Here is a 14,462-nt window from a genome sequence, read left to right as displayed (position 1 = left end):
CACGGGCTTGGGCCCAGAGAGGATCAACAAAGTCTTCAAGGAGTTTTATTGTAAACTGTATGAGTCGGAGCCCCCGGTGGGAGGGGAAGTGATGAAGCAATTTATGGACCAATTGAGGTTCCCAAGGGTGGACAAGGATCTGGCGGAGGGACTGGGGGCCCCGATTGAGTTGAAGGAGATTGTTAAGGGCCTGGATAGTATGCAGTCGGGCAAGGTCCCGGGACCGGACGGCTACCCTGTAGAATTTTACAAGAAATTATCGGAGCTGCTGAGCCCACTCCTGCTAAGAACCTTTAACGAGGCTAAGGAGAGAGGAACCCTCCCCCCGACGATGTCGCGGGCTTCGATCTCGCTCATCCTGAAGAGGGAGAAGGATCCGCTCCAATGTGGGTCCCACAGGCCGATATCGCTCCTGAACGTGGATGCCAAACTGCTGGCTAACATTTTAGCTACTAGAATAGAGGACTGTGTCCGGGAGTGATTGATGAAGATCAGACGGGTTTCGGCAAGGGCAAACAAATGTGAGGAGGCTCCTAAACATTATCATGAAGCCCTCAGAAGGAGGGGGACGCAGAAGTGGCTGCAATGGATGCAGAGAAAGCCTTTGACCGGGTGGAATGGGAGTACCTGTGGGAAGCGTTAGGTAGGTTTGGATTTGGTGAGGGATTCATAGGGTGGGTCACGCTATTGTATCAGGCCCCCGTAGCAAGTGTATCCACGAACCGGCTGAGGTCGGAGTATTTTAGGCTGCACCGAGGGACGAGGCAGGGGTGCCCCCTATCCCCGCTACTATTTGCCCTGGCAATTGAGCTGTTGGCCATAGCGCTGAGGACTTCAAGGAACTGGAGGGGGCTGGTCCAAGGGCGGAGGAGCACCGGGTTTCGCTCTACGCAGACGACCTGCTATTGTATATTTCGGACCTGCTAGAGGGGATGGGGAGGTCATGCGGATCCTAAGGGACTTTGGGAGCTTCTCGGGGTACAAGTTGAACTTGGGGAAAAGTCAGTTGTTTGTAATCCACGCTAGAGGTCAGGAGGAGAGACAGAGAGCTCCCACGCAAGATGGTGGAGAGGAGCTTTTGTTACCTAGGTATACCAGGTGGCTAGGAACGGGGATGCCCTCCACAGGCTCAATCTGTCTCGGTTTGTAGAGCAGATGGAGGGAGACTTTAAAAGGTGGGACGTTGCATACCGAACTTCTGTACTTACCACTGGGCGGCTAATGTAGCCATGATTAGGAAATGGGTAATGGAGGAGGGGTCGGCGTGGGGGCGGCTTGAGGCGGCGTCATGCAAAGGCACCAGCCTAGGGGCGCTAGTAACGGCACCGCTGTCGTTCTCGCCGGCACGATACACCACAAGCTCGGTGGTGACAGCGGCACTGAGGGTCTGGGGTCAGTGGAGAAGGCACAGGAAGGAGGAGGGGACCTCAGTTTGGACCCCGATACGGAATAATCATAGATTTGTTCCGGGCAAGATAGATGGGGGGGTTTCAAAGCTGGCACAGGGCAGGCATTAGAAGAAGGGGGAACCTGTTCATAGATGGGACTTTCCCTAGCTTGAAGGCGCTGGAGGAAAAATTCAGCCTGCCCCCTGGAAATGCCTTCCGATACCTCCAAGTCCACGACTTTCTCAAAAAACAGGTGGGGACATTTCCGTTGCTACCCCCTCGTAGGATACAGGACAGGGTGGTGTCTGGCATCTGGGTAGGGGAGGGGAAGGTGCCAGACATCTACCAAGAACTGCAGGAGGCGGAGGAAGCCCCAGATGAGGAACTGAAGGGCAAGTGGGAGGAGGAGCTGGGTGGGGAGCTGGATGAGGGCCTGTGGGCTGATGCCCTAGGCAGGGTAAATTCCTCCTCATCATGTGCCAGGCTCAGCTTAATTCAGTTTAAGGTGGTACATCGGGCACACATGACGATGGCGAGAATGAGCAAGTTCTTTGGGGTGGCGGACAGCTGCGCGAGATGTTCAGGGAGTCCAGCAAACTATGTCCATATGTTCTGTGCATGCCCGGCGCTTAAAGAATTCTGGCAGGGGTTTGCGAAGGCTATGTCCAGGATCTTGGACACGCGGGTGAAGCCGAGTCCAGAGATAGCAATCTTTGGGGTGTCAGAGGGCCCGGGAGTGCAGGAAGCGAAAGAGGCTGAGGTTCTTGCCTTTGCCTCCCTGGTAGCCCGGAGACGGATCTTGTTAATGTGGAGAGACGCGAAACCCCCGAGTGTGGAGACCTGGGTTAGTGACATGGCTGGGTTTCTCAGCCTGGAGCAAATAAAGTTTGCCTTGAGAAGGTCCTTGCTGGGGTTCTCCCGGCGGTGGCAACCGTTCCTTGACTTTCTAGGAGAGCGTTAAAATGTCGGCAGCAGCAGCAATCCGGGGGGGGGGGGGGGCGGGGGGTGTTAGGTGGGGAACTGTTCATTTAATGTATATTCTCTTTTTGTATAATGATAACAGCCACCTAGTTTTGTTAGATATTCTTTTATTACTTTTCAGCTATTGGTTATGTAAAAATTCTGTTTGAAAAATGCTTTAATAAAAACAAATTTATAAAAAAAGGATGTGAGGCAACCCGCCTCTACCCCCTCCCAGGCAGTGCATTCCAGACCGTCACCACCCTCTGGGTTAAAACGATTTTCCTCACAATCCTCCTAAACCTCCTGCCCCTCACGTTGAACTTGTGTCCCCTCGTAACCAACCCTTCAACTAAGGGGAACAGCTGCTCCCTATCCACCCTGTCCATGCCCCTCATAATCTTGTCCACCTCGATCAGATCTCCCCTCAGTCTTCTCTACTCCAGGGAAAACATCCCAAGCCTCTCCAACCTCTCTTCATAACCCCGGCAATACTTCCATCCCAGGCAACTGGTGAATCTCCTCCTGCACCCCCTCCAGCGCAATCACATCCTTCCTATAGTGTGGCGACCAGAATTGCACACAACTCCAGCTGTGGCCTCACCAAAGTTCTACACAACTCCAACATGACCTCCCTGCTTTTGTAACCCATGCCGTGACTAATAAAGGCAAGTGCCCCATATGCATTTTCGACCATCCCATTAATCTGCCCATCCGCCTTCAGAGATCTATGGACAAACACTCCAAGGTCCCTTTGTTTCTCGGAACTTCCCAGTGTCAGGCCATTCATTGAATACTCCTTTGTCGTGTTACTCCTTCCAAAGTAAATCACCTCACACTTTTCAGTGTTAAATTCCATCTGCCACTTTTGTAAGTATCCCATCCATATCTTCCTGTAAGACAAATGGGGAATTTCACCATTGTCCCTGGAAAGATTTACCCTGAATAAGAAAAATTATCCACTCGTTATCACGGTGTTCTTTGTGGGATCTTGCTGTGCACACATTGGCTGCAAACGATTATATAAATCTGTGCTTCTCTGTTTTTTACCATGTAATTGAACACAATGTATTCTCCTGGACAACATTGACAAACTCCAGTGCTGACCAATCTCTGCAATGATGGAAAATTGACTCGAATGATGTTTTCCAGAAACAAACGACCAGAAATATAAATTTCACAGACAGAGTCAGTGAGAGATTCTGACTGAATCTTTCTCACTGAACAGTTTTAATGAGTGAAGGACAATGACCCATATCTTCCAGGTTTTCCAGTGTCGCATGTAGGGGATATCCCTGTGATGTCCTGGGAATCCCTCTCGGATGTTCCCAAGTAAAGGTTTACCCGAAAACCTCCCGGAAGTGCTAACTTCATCTGGACAATTACGCTGTGCTGGGAATCATTGGACAGAAAATGATTTAGGTCACTAACTTCAGACGGTCCTGCCAGTTTCACCCTGATAGTTACTCTGAAAGAGTTAGAGGAAAGAAGTCACTCCTAACTGCAGAGTAACTATTTTAAAAAATCCAAATGCAGAAACCTCCTGGACGCAGCCCCCTCCTTCACTCCGTCCCAGACTGACACCCCTCCCTCCCGGACAGACGTCTGCCTCCCTTCCCCGCTGACGTCCAATTTGGATTGATTGTCACGTGTTCCGAGGCACAGTGAAAAGTATTGTTCTGCGTACAGTCCAGACAGATCGTCCCACACATGAAAAACATAGCACATACGGTAAATACAGTGAAATAGACATAGACATTGGGTGAAGCATTTGGTGCAAACACACTGATGGACAGATCAACGGACCAATCAACACACACGCAACATCACAACCAATCACAAGCAAGGGCACACGCACTATAAAACGGGGAACACCACAGTTCCCGCTGATTCCAGCAGGAGACAGCTCAGGGCACAGAGCTCACAGCAAGCCACTCAGACATTCACTATGTGCTGAGTGCCTCTTCAAGATAGTGTTAGGGCTAGGTCCACAGGTTAAAGGGTAATGAACGAACCACAGTAACAAGTTTACAGATGTTGTTATTGATAGTAATAAAACAGAGTTGTACCATCCCTGTACTAAACCAGGGGCTAAATCGCTGGCTTTGAAAGCAGACCAAAGCTGGCCAGCAGCACGGTTCAATTCCTGTACCAGCCTCCCCAAACAGGCGCCGGAATGGGGCGACTAGGGGCTTTTCACAGTAACTTCATTTGAAGCCTACTTGTGACAATAAGCGATTTTCATTTCATTTTTCATTTTCATTTCATTTCATCTGCAACCATGTTGGTTCGTCTGTGTAGCAGAGCACCCAACACGACATAGTACCAGGATTGGAACCCAGCAACTGTGTGACCTACCTACACATCTTCAGGAATCCGCCATGAACACCATCAGCCTGCCGCAGCTGCTCCAAATCGCTGGAAACCTCGGTGTCAACTGGAAGCTGTGTAAACAGCGCTTCCAGTTCTTCCTAGAAGCCACAGAAAGGGAGAATGCTTCGGACACCAGGAAGATCGCCCTCCTCCTCTCCACGGCAGGGCAACACGCCATCCACATCGACAACTCCCTGGTGTTCGCGGAAGGTGAGGACAAGACGAAGTACAAGACGGTCCTTCTTAAACTTGAGCAACACTTCAGCGTCGAGGTAAATGAGAGCTTTGAGAGGTACCTCTTCCAGCAGCACCTGCAGAGTTAGGATGAGCCTTTTCAATCTTTCCTAACACACCTCCGTATCCTCGCGCAGTCCTGCGGTTACGAGGCCACCTCCGATTCCATGATTCAGGACCAGATTGTTTTTGGGGTCACCTCGGGCACCCTATACCAGCAGCTCCTCACAATTAAATGCCTCACCCTAGCCACCGCCATCGAAGCCTGCGTCCTCCATGAAAACGTGACCAGCCGCTACTCCCAATTCCAGGCGGCCGAATCGGCACGGCAGGGGTCCTACGTGGCCGAATCGGCACAGCAGGGGACCTTTCGAGGTCGAGCAGGTCCAGGCGATCGAATTCCTCGCGGCCCGGACGAGGGCGGTCATTTTGCACGCTTTCCGCGGCCTGCCGCGCTTGCACGCGCCAAAAGAGACGTCGACGCAGAGGGACATGACGCGCAGGCGCGCTCTATGCAGGACCGAACTGTGCATGCGCGATGGCGCAACGGACGCCATCTGGACGTGCGGCAACTGGATCCACACATTTAAAGCGGCAATGTCCTGCAAAGAACCGACAATGCCTCCGCTGTGGCAAGATGGGCCACGACGCTGCCTGCTGTCGAGCAGCTCAACCTGCTAACGCTCCCCAATTCCGCCAGCCTCGCAGGGATGTGCGAACCATTCAGCCTCCATACACCGAGTCATACCCTGACGATATACAGACCGGTGATGCAGACGACCGGGAAGCCTTCCGTGTTGCGGTCATTGACAGGAACCGGATGTCCCCAAGCAGGACCCACCAGCCGATGCCAGTGAAGTGTCAATCCGGGTGATGAATGGTGTGCCACCCTAACGGTCAACCGATCACCAATCACATTCCGTTTAGACACTGGTGCCTCCGCCAACCTAATAGCATGGTCAGCCTTCTACGCCTTGAAGGTCAGACCACCGATTCGGCCATCCCGTTGTAAGATGGTCGACTACAACTGAAACGTTATCCCGGCCATGGGATCCTGCCAGCTCCAGGTGACTCACAATGCATACTCAGCATCACTGTCCTTTGAGATGATACGAAGGATCATCGAAGGACTCCCTGCTAGGCACACAGGCGTGCAAGGTTCTCCACCTCGTTCAGCGGGTGCACGCTCTGTCTCCAGGGGGCACGTCAGACTTCCCCGATGCAGAATTTATTGCACAGCTCCACTTGCTCCTCGCCCACAAATAGGAGGCAGTTGGGGTCATGGGCACACTGCCCTACACCTACAGAGTGCGGCTCGGGCCGGACGCCACCCCGGTCATTCACACACCTCGTACAGTCCCAGCACCACTCAAAGACCGCCTTGAGCAGCAGCTGCAGGATCTCCAGGACCAAGGAGTGCTGTCCCGGGTCACGGAGCCCACGCCGTGGGTCAGCTCCATGGTGTGCGTTAAAAAGCCCTCTGGCGAACTCCGGATCTGATTCGACCCGAAAGACTTGAACAACAAAATCATGGGGGAACACTACCCCATACCCAAACGGGAAGAGGTCACGAGTGAAATGGCCCGGACTAAAGTTTTTACGGAGCTTGATGCCTCGAAGGGTTTTTGGCGGGTTCAGCTGGGTCGGTCCAGCGGAAGGCTGTGCGCCTTCAACACTCCTTTCCGCAGGTACAACAGAACCGTTTGCATCATCTCAGCATCCGAGGTATTTCACAGAATCATGGAACAGATGATGGAGGGCATCGAAGGGGTGCGTGTCTATGTTGACGAGGTCATCATCTGGTCCACCACAGGAGCACATCAGTCATCTCCAGCGTGTCTTTGCTCGGATACGAGAACACGGCCTGCGCCTCAACCAAGCCAAGTGTTCTTTTGGCCAGACTGAGCTAAAGTTTCTGGGGGACCACATATCCCGGTCAGGATTGCGTCCGGATGCAGACAAAGTGAGCGCCATTACAGCCATGCCGCAGCCGGCAGACAAGAAAGCAATGCTACGCTTTCTCAGGATGGTCAACTTCCTGGGGAAGTTCATTCCCATCCTTGCCTCCCACACAACGGCTCTTCGCCACCTAGTGAAGAAGACCACGGAGTTCCAGTGGCTGCCCGCACACCAGAAGGAATGCGAAGAACTCAAAATTAAGCTCACCACAGCACCGGTATTGGCGTTCTTCGATACCTCTCGAGATACAAAGATCTCGACTGATGCCAGCCAGTCCGGCATTGGGGCGGTACTCCTGCAATGGGATGACACTGCATCATGGGTCCCGGTCGCCTATGCCTCGCGGGCCATGACCCCCACAGAACAACGCTATGCGCAGATCGAGAAGGAGTGCCTGGGTTTGTTAACCGGCATAGATAAGTTCCACGACTACGTGTATGGTCTCCCTCAGTTCACTGTGGAAACCGACCATCGCCCCCTGGTCAGCATCATACAAAAGGACCTGAATGAGATGACCAGCGCATTCTGCTCAAGCTCCGGAGGTACGACTTCCAACTGGTCTACACCCCGGGAAAGGATGCCCTATCCAGAGCATGAGCACACCGCCCGATTCGGAGGGATTCGTCTGTCAGGTCGAAGCGCATGTGACCTTCACATCGGCCAGTCTGCCAGCTAATGATTCATGTCTGGCCCATATTCGCCGGGAGACTGCGGCTGACCCCCTTCTACAACGTGTGATGCGCCACATGATGGGAGGGTGGCTCAAAGGACAGTGCCCACAATTCTACAATGTCCGGGACGACTTGGCCGTCATTGACGGTGCCCTCCTAAAGTTGGACCAGATTGTGATTCTACACAGCATGCACAGGCTGGTCCTCGAACAACTACAGGAAGGCCATCTCGGGGTTGAGAAGTGCAGGCGGAGGGCCAAGAGAAGCTGTCGACTGGCCGGGCATCAGCGACAACATTGCCAACATGGTGCTCAACTGCCCCACCTGCCATAGGTTTCAGCCAGCGCAACCCCTCGAGACGCTTCAGCCCCATGAGTTGGTGACGTCCCCCTGGGCAAAGGTGGGTGTGGACCTTTTTCATGCGCTTGGTAGGGACTATGTCATCATCATAGATTACTTTTCGAATTATCCAGAGGTCATACGCCTCCATGATTTAACATCGTCCGCTGTCATCAGGGCATGCAAAGAGACCTTCGCTCGCCATGGCATTCCACTTACTGTCATGTCGGACAATGGGCCCTGTTTTGCAAGCCAAGAATGGTCTTGCTGCTTCGTATGGCTTCACACACGTGACGTCCAGCCCTCTGCATCCCCAGTCCAATGGCAAGGTGGAAAAGGGTGTTCATATCGTCAAGCGGCTCCTCTGCAAGGCTGCTGATGCCGGATCTGACTTCTGTTTAGCCCTGCTGGCCTATCGCTCGACCCCACTAGCTACTGGCCTCTCACCAGCCCAGCTGTTGATGGGTCGCGCCCTCAGGACCACTGTGCCATCCATTCTTGTTCCTACACCCGACTATGCTCCAGTACTGCAAAGGATGCGACAGCAGCGTGCTCAGCAGAAGGTGGCACATGACACTTGGGCAACTGATCTTCCTGCCTTGGCGCCTGGAGACAACGTCCGCATCCACCTACCAGAGGGTGTCTGGTCGGCAACTGCCGAAGTTCTCTAACGCGTGGCTCCCCGCTCGTTCCTGGTTCGCATGCCTGATGGCTCCATTCACCGGCGCAATTGCCGGGCTCTTTGCCTGCTTCTGCGCTCGCTACGTGATCATACACCGGTGCCACGCCCTCCTGTTGTTCCTAATGTCGACTTTGTGGAGCTTCCTGCCACCATGCCCATTCCTCTGTCGCCTGTGGCCAGGCTCATTCCTCAGCCGGTGGATCCTGACCCACCCTTGAGGCGGTCAACCCGAATTCGTCGCCCACCTACTAGGCTGGACTTATGAGCCTGTTTGAAGATTGGACTCACTAAAGTTTTATGCCACAATGTTAATATGTTTCTGTTTTTGTCGGAACAGGGGCTCGTTTTGATGCTTAATGTTTACACTTATTTTGTTTATGGTACAACATCGTTGCTATGTTGCACCTGACACCTTTCTATGTATATAGTTTAGCCTCATGTACATGTTGTAGATATTGCACACACACATTCAGCTGCGCTCACTACACATCTATATTTATTAACACATAGGCACATATTTTTGCAAAAAAAGGGGGGATGTCATGATATTCAGATAAACATCATGGTGCAAACACACATACACACTGATGGACAGATCAACGGACCAATCAACACACATGCAACATCACAGCCAATCACATGCAAGGGCACACGCACCCTAAAACAGGGAACACCACAGTTCCCGCTGATTCCAGCAGGAGACAGCTCAGGGCACAGAGCTCACAGCAAGCCACTCAGACATTCACCATGTGCTGAGTGCCTCTCCAAGACAGTGTTAGGGCTGGGTCCACAGGTTGAAGTGTAATGAACAAACCACAGTAACAAGCTTACAGATGTTGTTATTGATATTAATAAAACAGAATTGTACCATCTGCAACCGTGTTGGTTCGTCTGTGTAGCAGAGCACCCAACACGACACTACTCAATAGAGAAGACGCGTGAAGAGATCAGTTCAGTCCATCAGAGGGTCATCCAGGACCATCCTCCCGAACTTACCATCCTGGAGAAATCCCTCTCCCTCTTTCCTGGACAGATCATCCACCTGGACTGACCCCCCAAATCCTTCCTTCCCTCCCAGTTGAGTCCCCCCACTCGCCCCCCTGCCGTTCAAAATCCCTGCCACCCTCTCAATCGAGTACGAATACCTGCTCCCCCCTCGCCATTCCCTAATCTTATAATTTACACCCCCCCCCCCCCGGAAATTGTCCCTTTAAACCTCCCTCTTTATGACAGCTGATCGTGTAAAAAGAGGGAGTGACTTACCTCTCTGCGCCAGTTACTCCATTATGATGCTGCCGGGGGGTGGTCTTCGCTGCTCCTCTCTCACCCAGCCTGAGTGAGGAGGATTGGGCAAGAGAGCAGCTTAGTAATTGCAGCGTAGCTCAGTCTGGCGAGAGTGGCAATCTGTTGGAGATCGCCACCCTGCAGAGGGTAAGGGACAATATTTCATCCTCATTCCACATTTTTCTCACTAACACTTTCCCCGATATCTTTCATTCCCAGTCCCGGAGTTTTCTTCGAGTTCCATCGATAAATGTTCCCACTCTGATCAGCGAGGTGATCAGTAACATGAAGAAACGTGGGGATGAATATTACGAACCGATTCCTCTCCAGCCGGACGATGTGCCGTCGATATTCTTGAACCGAACCGTGATCGACACGTTGCTGCCAGGCGGGAGAATCATTCAGAGAGGATCCGTGTTCAAACCGCTGGAGAGTAACCTGGATATTTTACTGTCGCGAGATATCGTCTGGAGAGCTGATCGAAAGGGGAATCCACAGGCTCTGAGTTTGGGCTCAGCTCCCAACAGAGGTCCCATGGGGAACCGCATTTTCGTGATCGACGTGTTTGGGGATGATTTATCAGCCGTGAAAAGTGTCTTCCTCTCTCAGCTGCAAAGCCTGCCTCCTTTACAAGACAATGTAATCTGTCTCCTGTCTGTAAATCCATCACTTTCCCCACAGATGTGGGAATTCTGTATCAATGAAATGGGGCTTGAGAAAGGGAAGACACACTTGATGAATCGCTACATAGCAGAGGGAGATATGTCCGTAATTATGGCTAAATTATAATCAGACCAAACAAGACCTGAACTGACATTCCTCCCATGCGCCCTCCCCAAAGACTGGGGCCTCCTCCTCTAATTCTACCCTATAATCTCAGAGCTCTGACAATCCTTATTTCACTCGGTCATTCTGACCACCTGCGATTTTGTTCTTCAATTGCTTCATGGGACATGAGCTTCACCAGTGATGCACGATCAATTGCACAAAGACGAGAGTTGAATACAACTGAGGCTTTATTGCTCTAAGATGTGTGGCCTCCCACAGCAGCTGGCAAAATGGCTGCTGCACGGAGGACACACATATTTATACTCCACCTACTGGGCGGAGCCAGCAGGCAGCGACTACCGTCGTACCTGTACAGGTCCGACCATACATCACCTAATATAGGTGCAACAGTGGTTTACCACAACCAGTAAGGGAAAAGCACCTATTTTCCATCCCTAATTGCCGTTGGCAAGACAGAGATGAGTCGCCTGTTTGAACCTCCGCTGCCCTTTCGACATCTCTGGCTGTTTTGTACACTGTGTGTCTGCCTTGCTTGGCCACTTCAGAAAGCAGTTAAACACTTAGAGGAACTCCTGTGTGTCTGCACTGACATGTAGGTCAGGCCAGTAAACCATAAGACCACAAGACATAGGAGCAGAATTAGGCCATTCGGCCCATCGAGTCTGCTCCGCCATTCAATCATGACTGATATTTTTCTCATCCCCATTCTCCTGCCTTCTCCACATAACCCCTGATCCCCTTAATAATCAAAAACCTATCCATCTCTGTTTTAAAGACACTCAGTGATTTGGCCTCCACAGCCTTCTGCGGCAAAGAGTTCCACAGATTCACCACCCTCTGGCTGAAGAAATTCCTCCTCATCTCTGTTTTAAAGGATCGTCCCTTTAGTCTGAGATTCTGCGCTCTGGTTCTAGTTTTTCCTACAAGTGGAAACATCCTCTCCACGTCCACTCTATCCAGGCCTCGCAGTATCCTGTAAGTTTCAATAAGATCCCCCCTTTCATCCTTCTAAACTCCATCAATTACAGACTCAGAGTCCTCAACCGCTCCTCAAATGACAAGCTCCTCATTCCAGGGATCATTCTTGTGAACCTCCTCTGGACCCTTTCCAAGGCCAGCACATCCTTCCTTAGATACGGGGCCCAAAACTGCTCACAATACTCCAAATGGGGTCTGACCAGAGCCTTATGCAGCCTCAGAAGTACATCCCTGCTCTTGTATTCTAGCCCTCTCGACATGAATGCTAACATTGCATTTGCCTTCCTAACTGCCGAATGAACCTGCACGTTAACCTTAAGAGAATCGTGAACAAGGACTCCCAAGTCCCTTTGTGCTTCTGATTTCCTAAGCATCTCCCCATTTAGAAAATAGTCTATGCCTTTGTTCCTCCTTCCAGATTGGGTCAGCATGGCGGATTTCCTTGACCCAGGGATATTAGTGAACCAGATGGGTTTTTATGTCAATCGCTGATCATCCCACCATCACCATGACCGAGACTTGCTTTCAATCCCAGATTGTTTCATTGAATTTAAATCTCCTCCTATAGTCTTTCCAATGTCGCCACATTCCTTCACGATGGGCTTTGCTCCTTACTCTCATTTATCAAAATGGAATTGTTGCTGCAACTCTCACCCTGCCTGAGGTTTATTCAGAAACCAAGATGGGTATCAAAGCCGCAATCTTCCTGATCCTTTAGTGGCCATTACTGAAACATGGTTAAAGGATGGTCACGACTGGGAGTTAAATATCCAAGGGTATCAAACTTTTCGGAAGGACAGAGTGGATGGTAAGGGAGGTGGTGTAGCTCTGTTATTTAAGGATGACATCCGGGCAACAGTAAGGGATGACATCGGTGCTATGGAGGATAAGGTTGAATCCATTTGGGTGGAAATCAGGAATAGTAAGGCGAAAAAGTCACTGATAGGAGTAATCTATAGGCCACCAAATAGTAACATTATGGTGGGGCAGGCAATAAACAAAGAAATAACAGATGCATGTAGAAATGGTACAGCAGTTATCATGGGGGATTTTAATCAACATGTTGATTGGTTTAACCAGGTCGGTCAAGGCAGCCTTGAGGAGGAGTTTATAGAATGTATCCGCGATAGTTTCCTCGAACAATATGTAATGGAACCTACGAGGGAACAAGCGGTCCTAGATCTGGTCCTGTGTAATGAGACAGGATTGATTCAGGATCTCATAGTTAGGGATCCTCTCGGAAGGAGCGATCACAATATGGTGGAATTTAAAATACAGATGGAGGGTGAGAAGGTAAAATCAAGCACTAGTGTTTTGTGCTTAAACAAAGGAGATTACAATGGGATGAGAGAAGAACTAGCTAAGGTAGACTGGGAGCAAAGACTTTATGGTGAAACAGTTGAGGAACAGTGGAGAACCTTCCAAGTGATTTTTCACAGTGCCCAGCAAAGGTTTATACCAACAAAAAGGAAGGACGGTTAAAAAGAGGGAAAATCGACCGTGGATATGTAAGGAAATAAGGGAGAGTATCAAATTGAAGGAAAAAACATACAAAGTAGCAAGGAGACTAGAGGACTGGGAAATCTTTAGGGGGCAACAGAAAGCTACTAAAAAAGCTATAAAGAAGTGTAAGATAGATTATGAGAGTAAACTTGCTCAGAATATAAAAACAGATAGTAAAAGTTTCTACAAATACATAAAACAAAAAAGAGTGGCTAAGGTAAATATTGGTCCTTTAGAGGATGAGAAGGGAGATTTAATAATGGGAGATGAGGAAATGGCTGAGGAACTGAACAGGTTTTTTGGGTCGGTCTTCACAGTGGAAGACACAAATAACATGCCAGTGACTGATGGAAATGAGGCTATGACAGGTGAGGACCTTGAGAGGATTGATATCACCAAGGAGGTAGTGATGGGCAAGCTAATGGGGCTAAACGTAGACAAGTCTCCTGGCCCTGATGGAATGCATCCCAGAGTGCTAAAAGAGATGGCTAGGGAAATTGCAAATGCACTAGTGATAATTTACCAAAATTCACTAGACTCTGGGGTGGTCCCAGCGGATTGGAAATTAGCAAACGTGACACCACTGTTTAAAAAAGGAGGTAGGCAGAAAGTGGGTAATTATAGGCCAGTGAGCTTAACTTCGGTAGTAGGGAAGATGCTGGAATCTATCATCAAGGAAGAAATAGCGAGGCATCTGGATGGAAATTGTCCCATTGGACAGACGCAGCATGGGTTCATAGAGGGCAGGTCGTGTTAATTTAGTGGAATTTTTTGAGGACATTAACAGTGCGGTAGATAACGGTGAGCCAATGGATGTGGTATATCTGGATTTCCAGAAAGCCTTTGACAAGGTGCCACACAAAAGGTTGTTGCATAAGATAAAGATGCATGGCATTAAGGGGAAAGTAGGAGCATGGATAGAGGATTGGTTAATTAATAGAAAGCAAAGAGTGGGGATTAATGGGTGTTTCTCTGGTTGGCAATCAGTAGCTAGTGGTGTCCCTCAGGGATCAGTGTTGGGCCCACAACTGTTCACAATTTACATAGATGATTTGGAGTTGGGGACCAAGGGCAATGTGTCCAAGTTTGCAGACGACACTAAGATAAGTGGTAAAGCAAAAAGTGCAGAGGATACTGGAAGTCTGCAGAGGGATTTGGACAGGCTAAGTGAATGGGCTAGGGTCTGGCAGATGGAATACAATGTTGACAAATGTGAGGTTATCCATTTTGGTAAGAATAACGGCAAAAGGGATTATTATTTAAATGATAAAAAATTAAAACATGCTGCTGTGCAGAGAGATC

At 50.2% G+C, this 14,462-nt stretch overlaps 1 protein-coding gene across 1 annotated transcript in view; it reads left to right on the top strand.

Annotated features, from left to right (window-relative positions):
* Window positions 1-14,141, top strand: part of LOC140404703 (histidine N-acetyltransferase-like) — a 37,714-nt gene extending 23,573 nt beyond the window's left edge. The window contains exon 5 of the mRNA XM_072493378.1: window positions 10,110-14,141. Within this exon, the coding sequence (XP_072349479.1) occupies window positions 10,110-10,679 (570 nt within the window). The 3' untranslated portion in view covers window positions 10,680-14,141. The remainder of the gene's footprint in view (window positions 1-10,109) is intronic.
* Window positions 14,142-14,462: the final 321 nt, after the last annotated feature.

The sequence above is a fragment of the Scyliorhinus torazame genome, chromosome 31, assembly GCF_047496885.1.
Source record: "Scyliorhinus torazame isolate Kashiwa2021f chromosome 31, sScyTor2.1, whole genome shotgun sequence".
Taxonomy (NCBI): Eukaryota; Metazoa; Chordata; class Chondrichthyes; order Carcharhiniformes; family Scyliorhinidae; genus Scyliorhinus; species Scyliorhinus torazame.
Note: the sequence above shows the minus strand (reverse complement) of the source record. Positions and strands in the feature narration are given on the sequence as shown.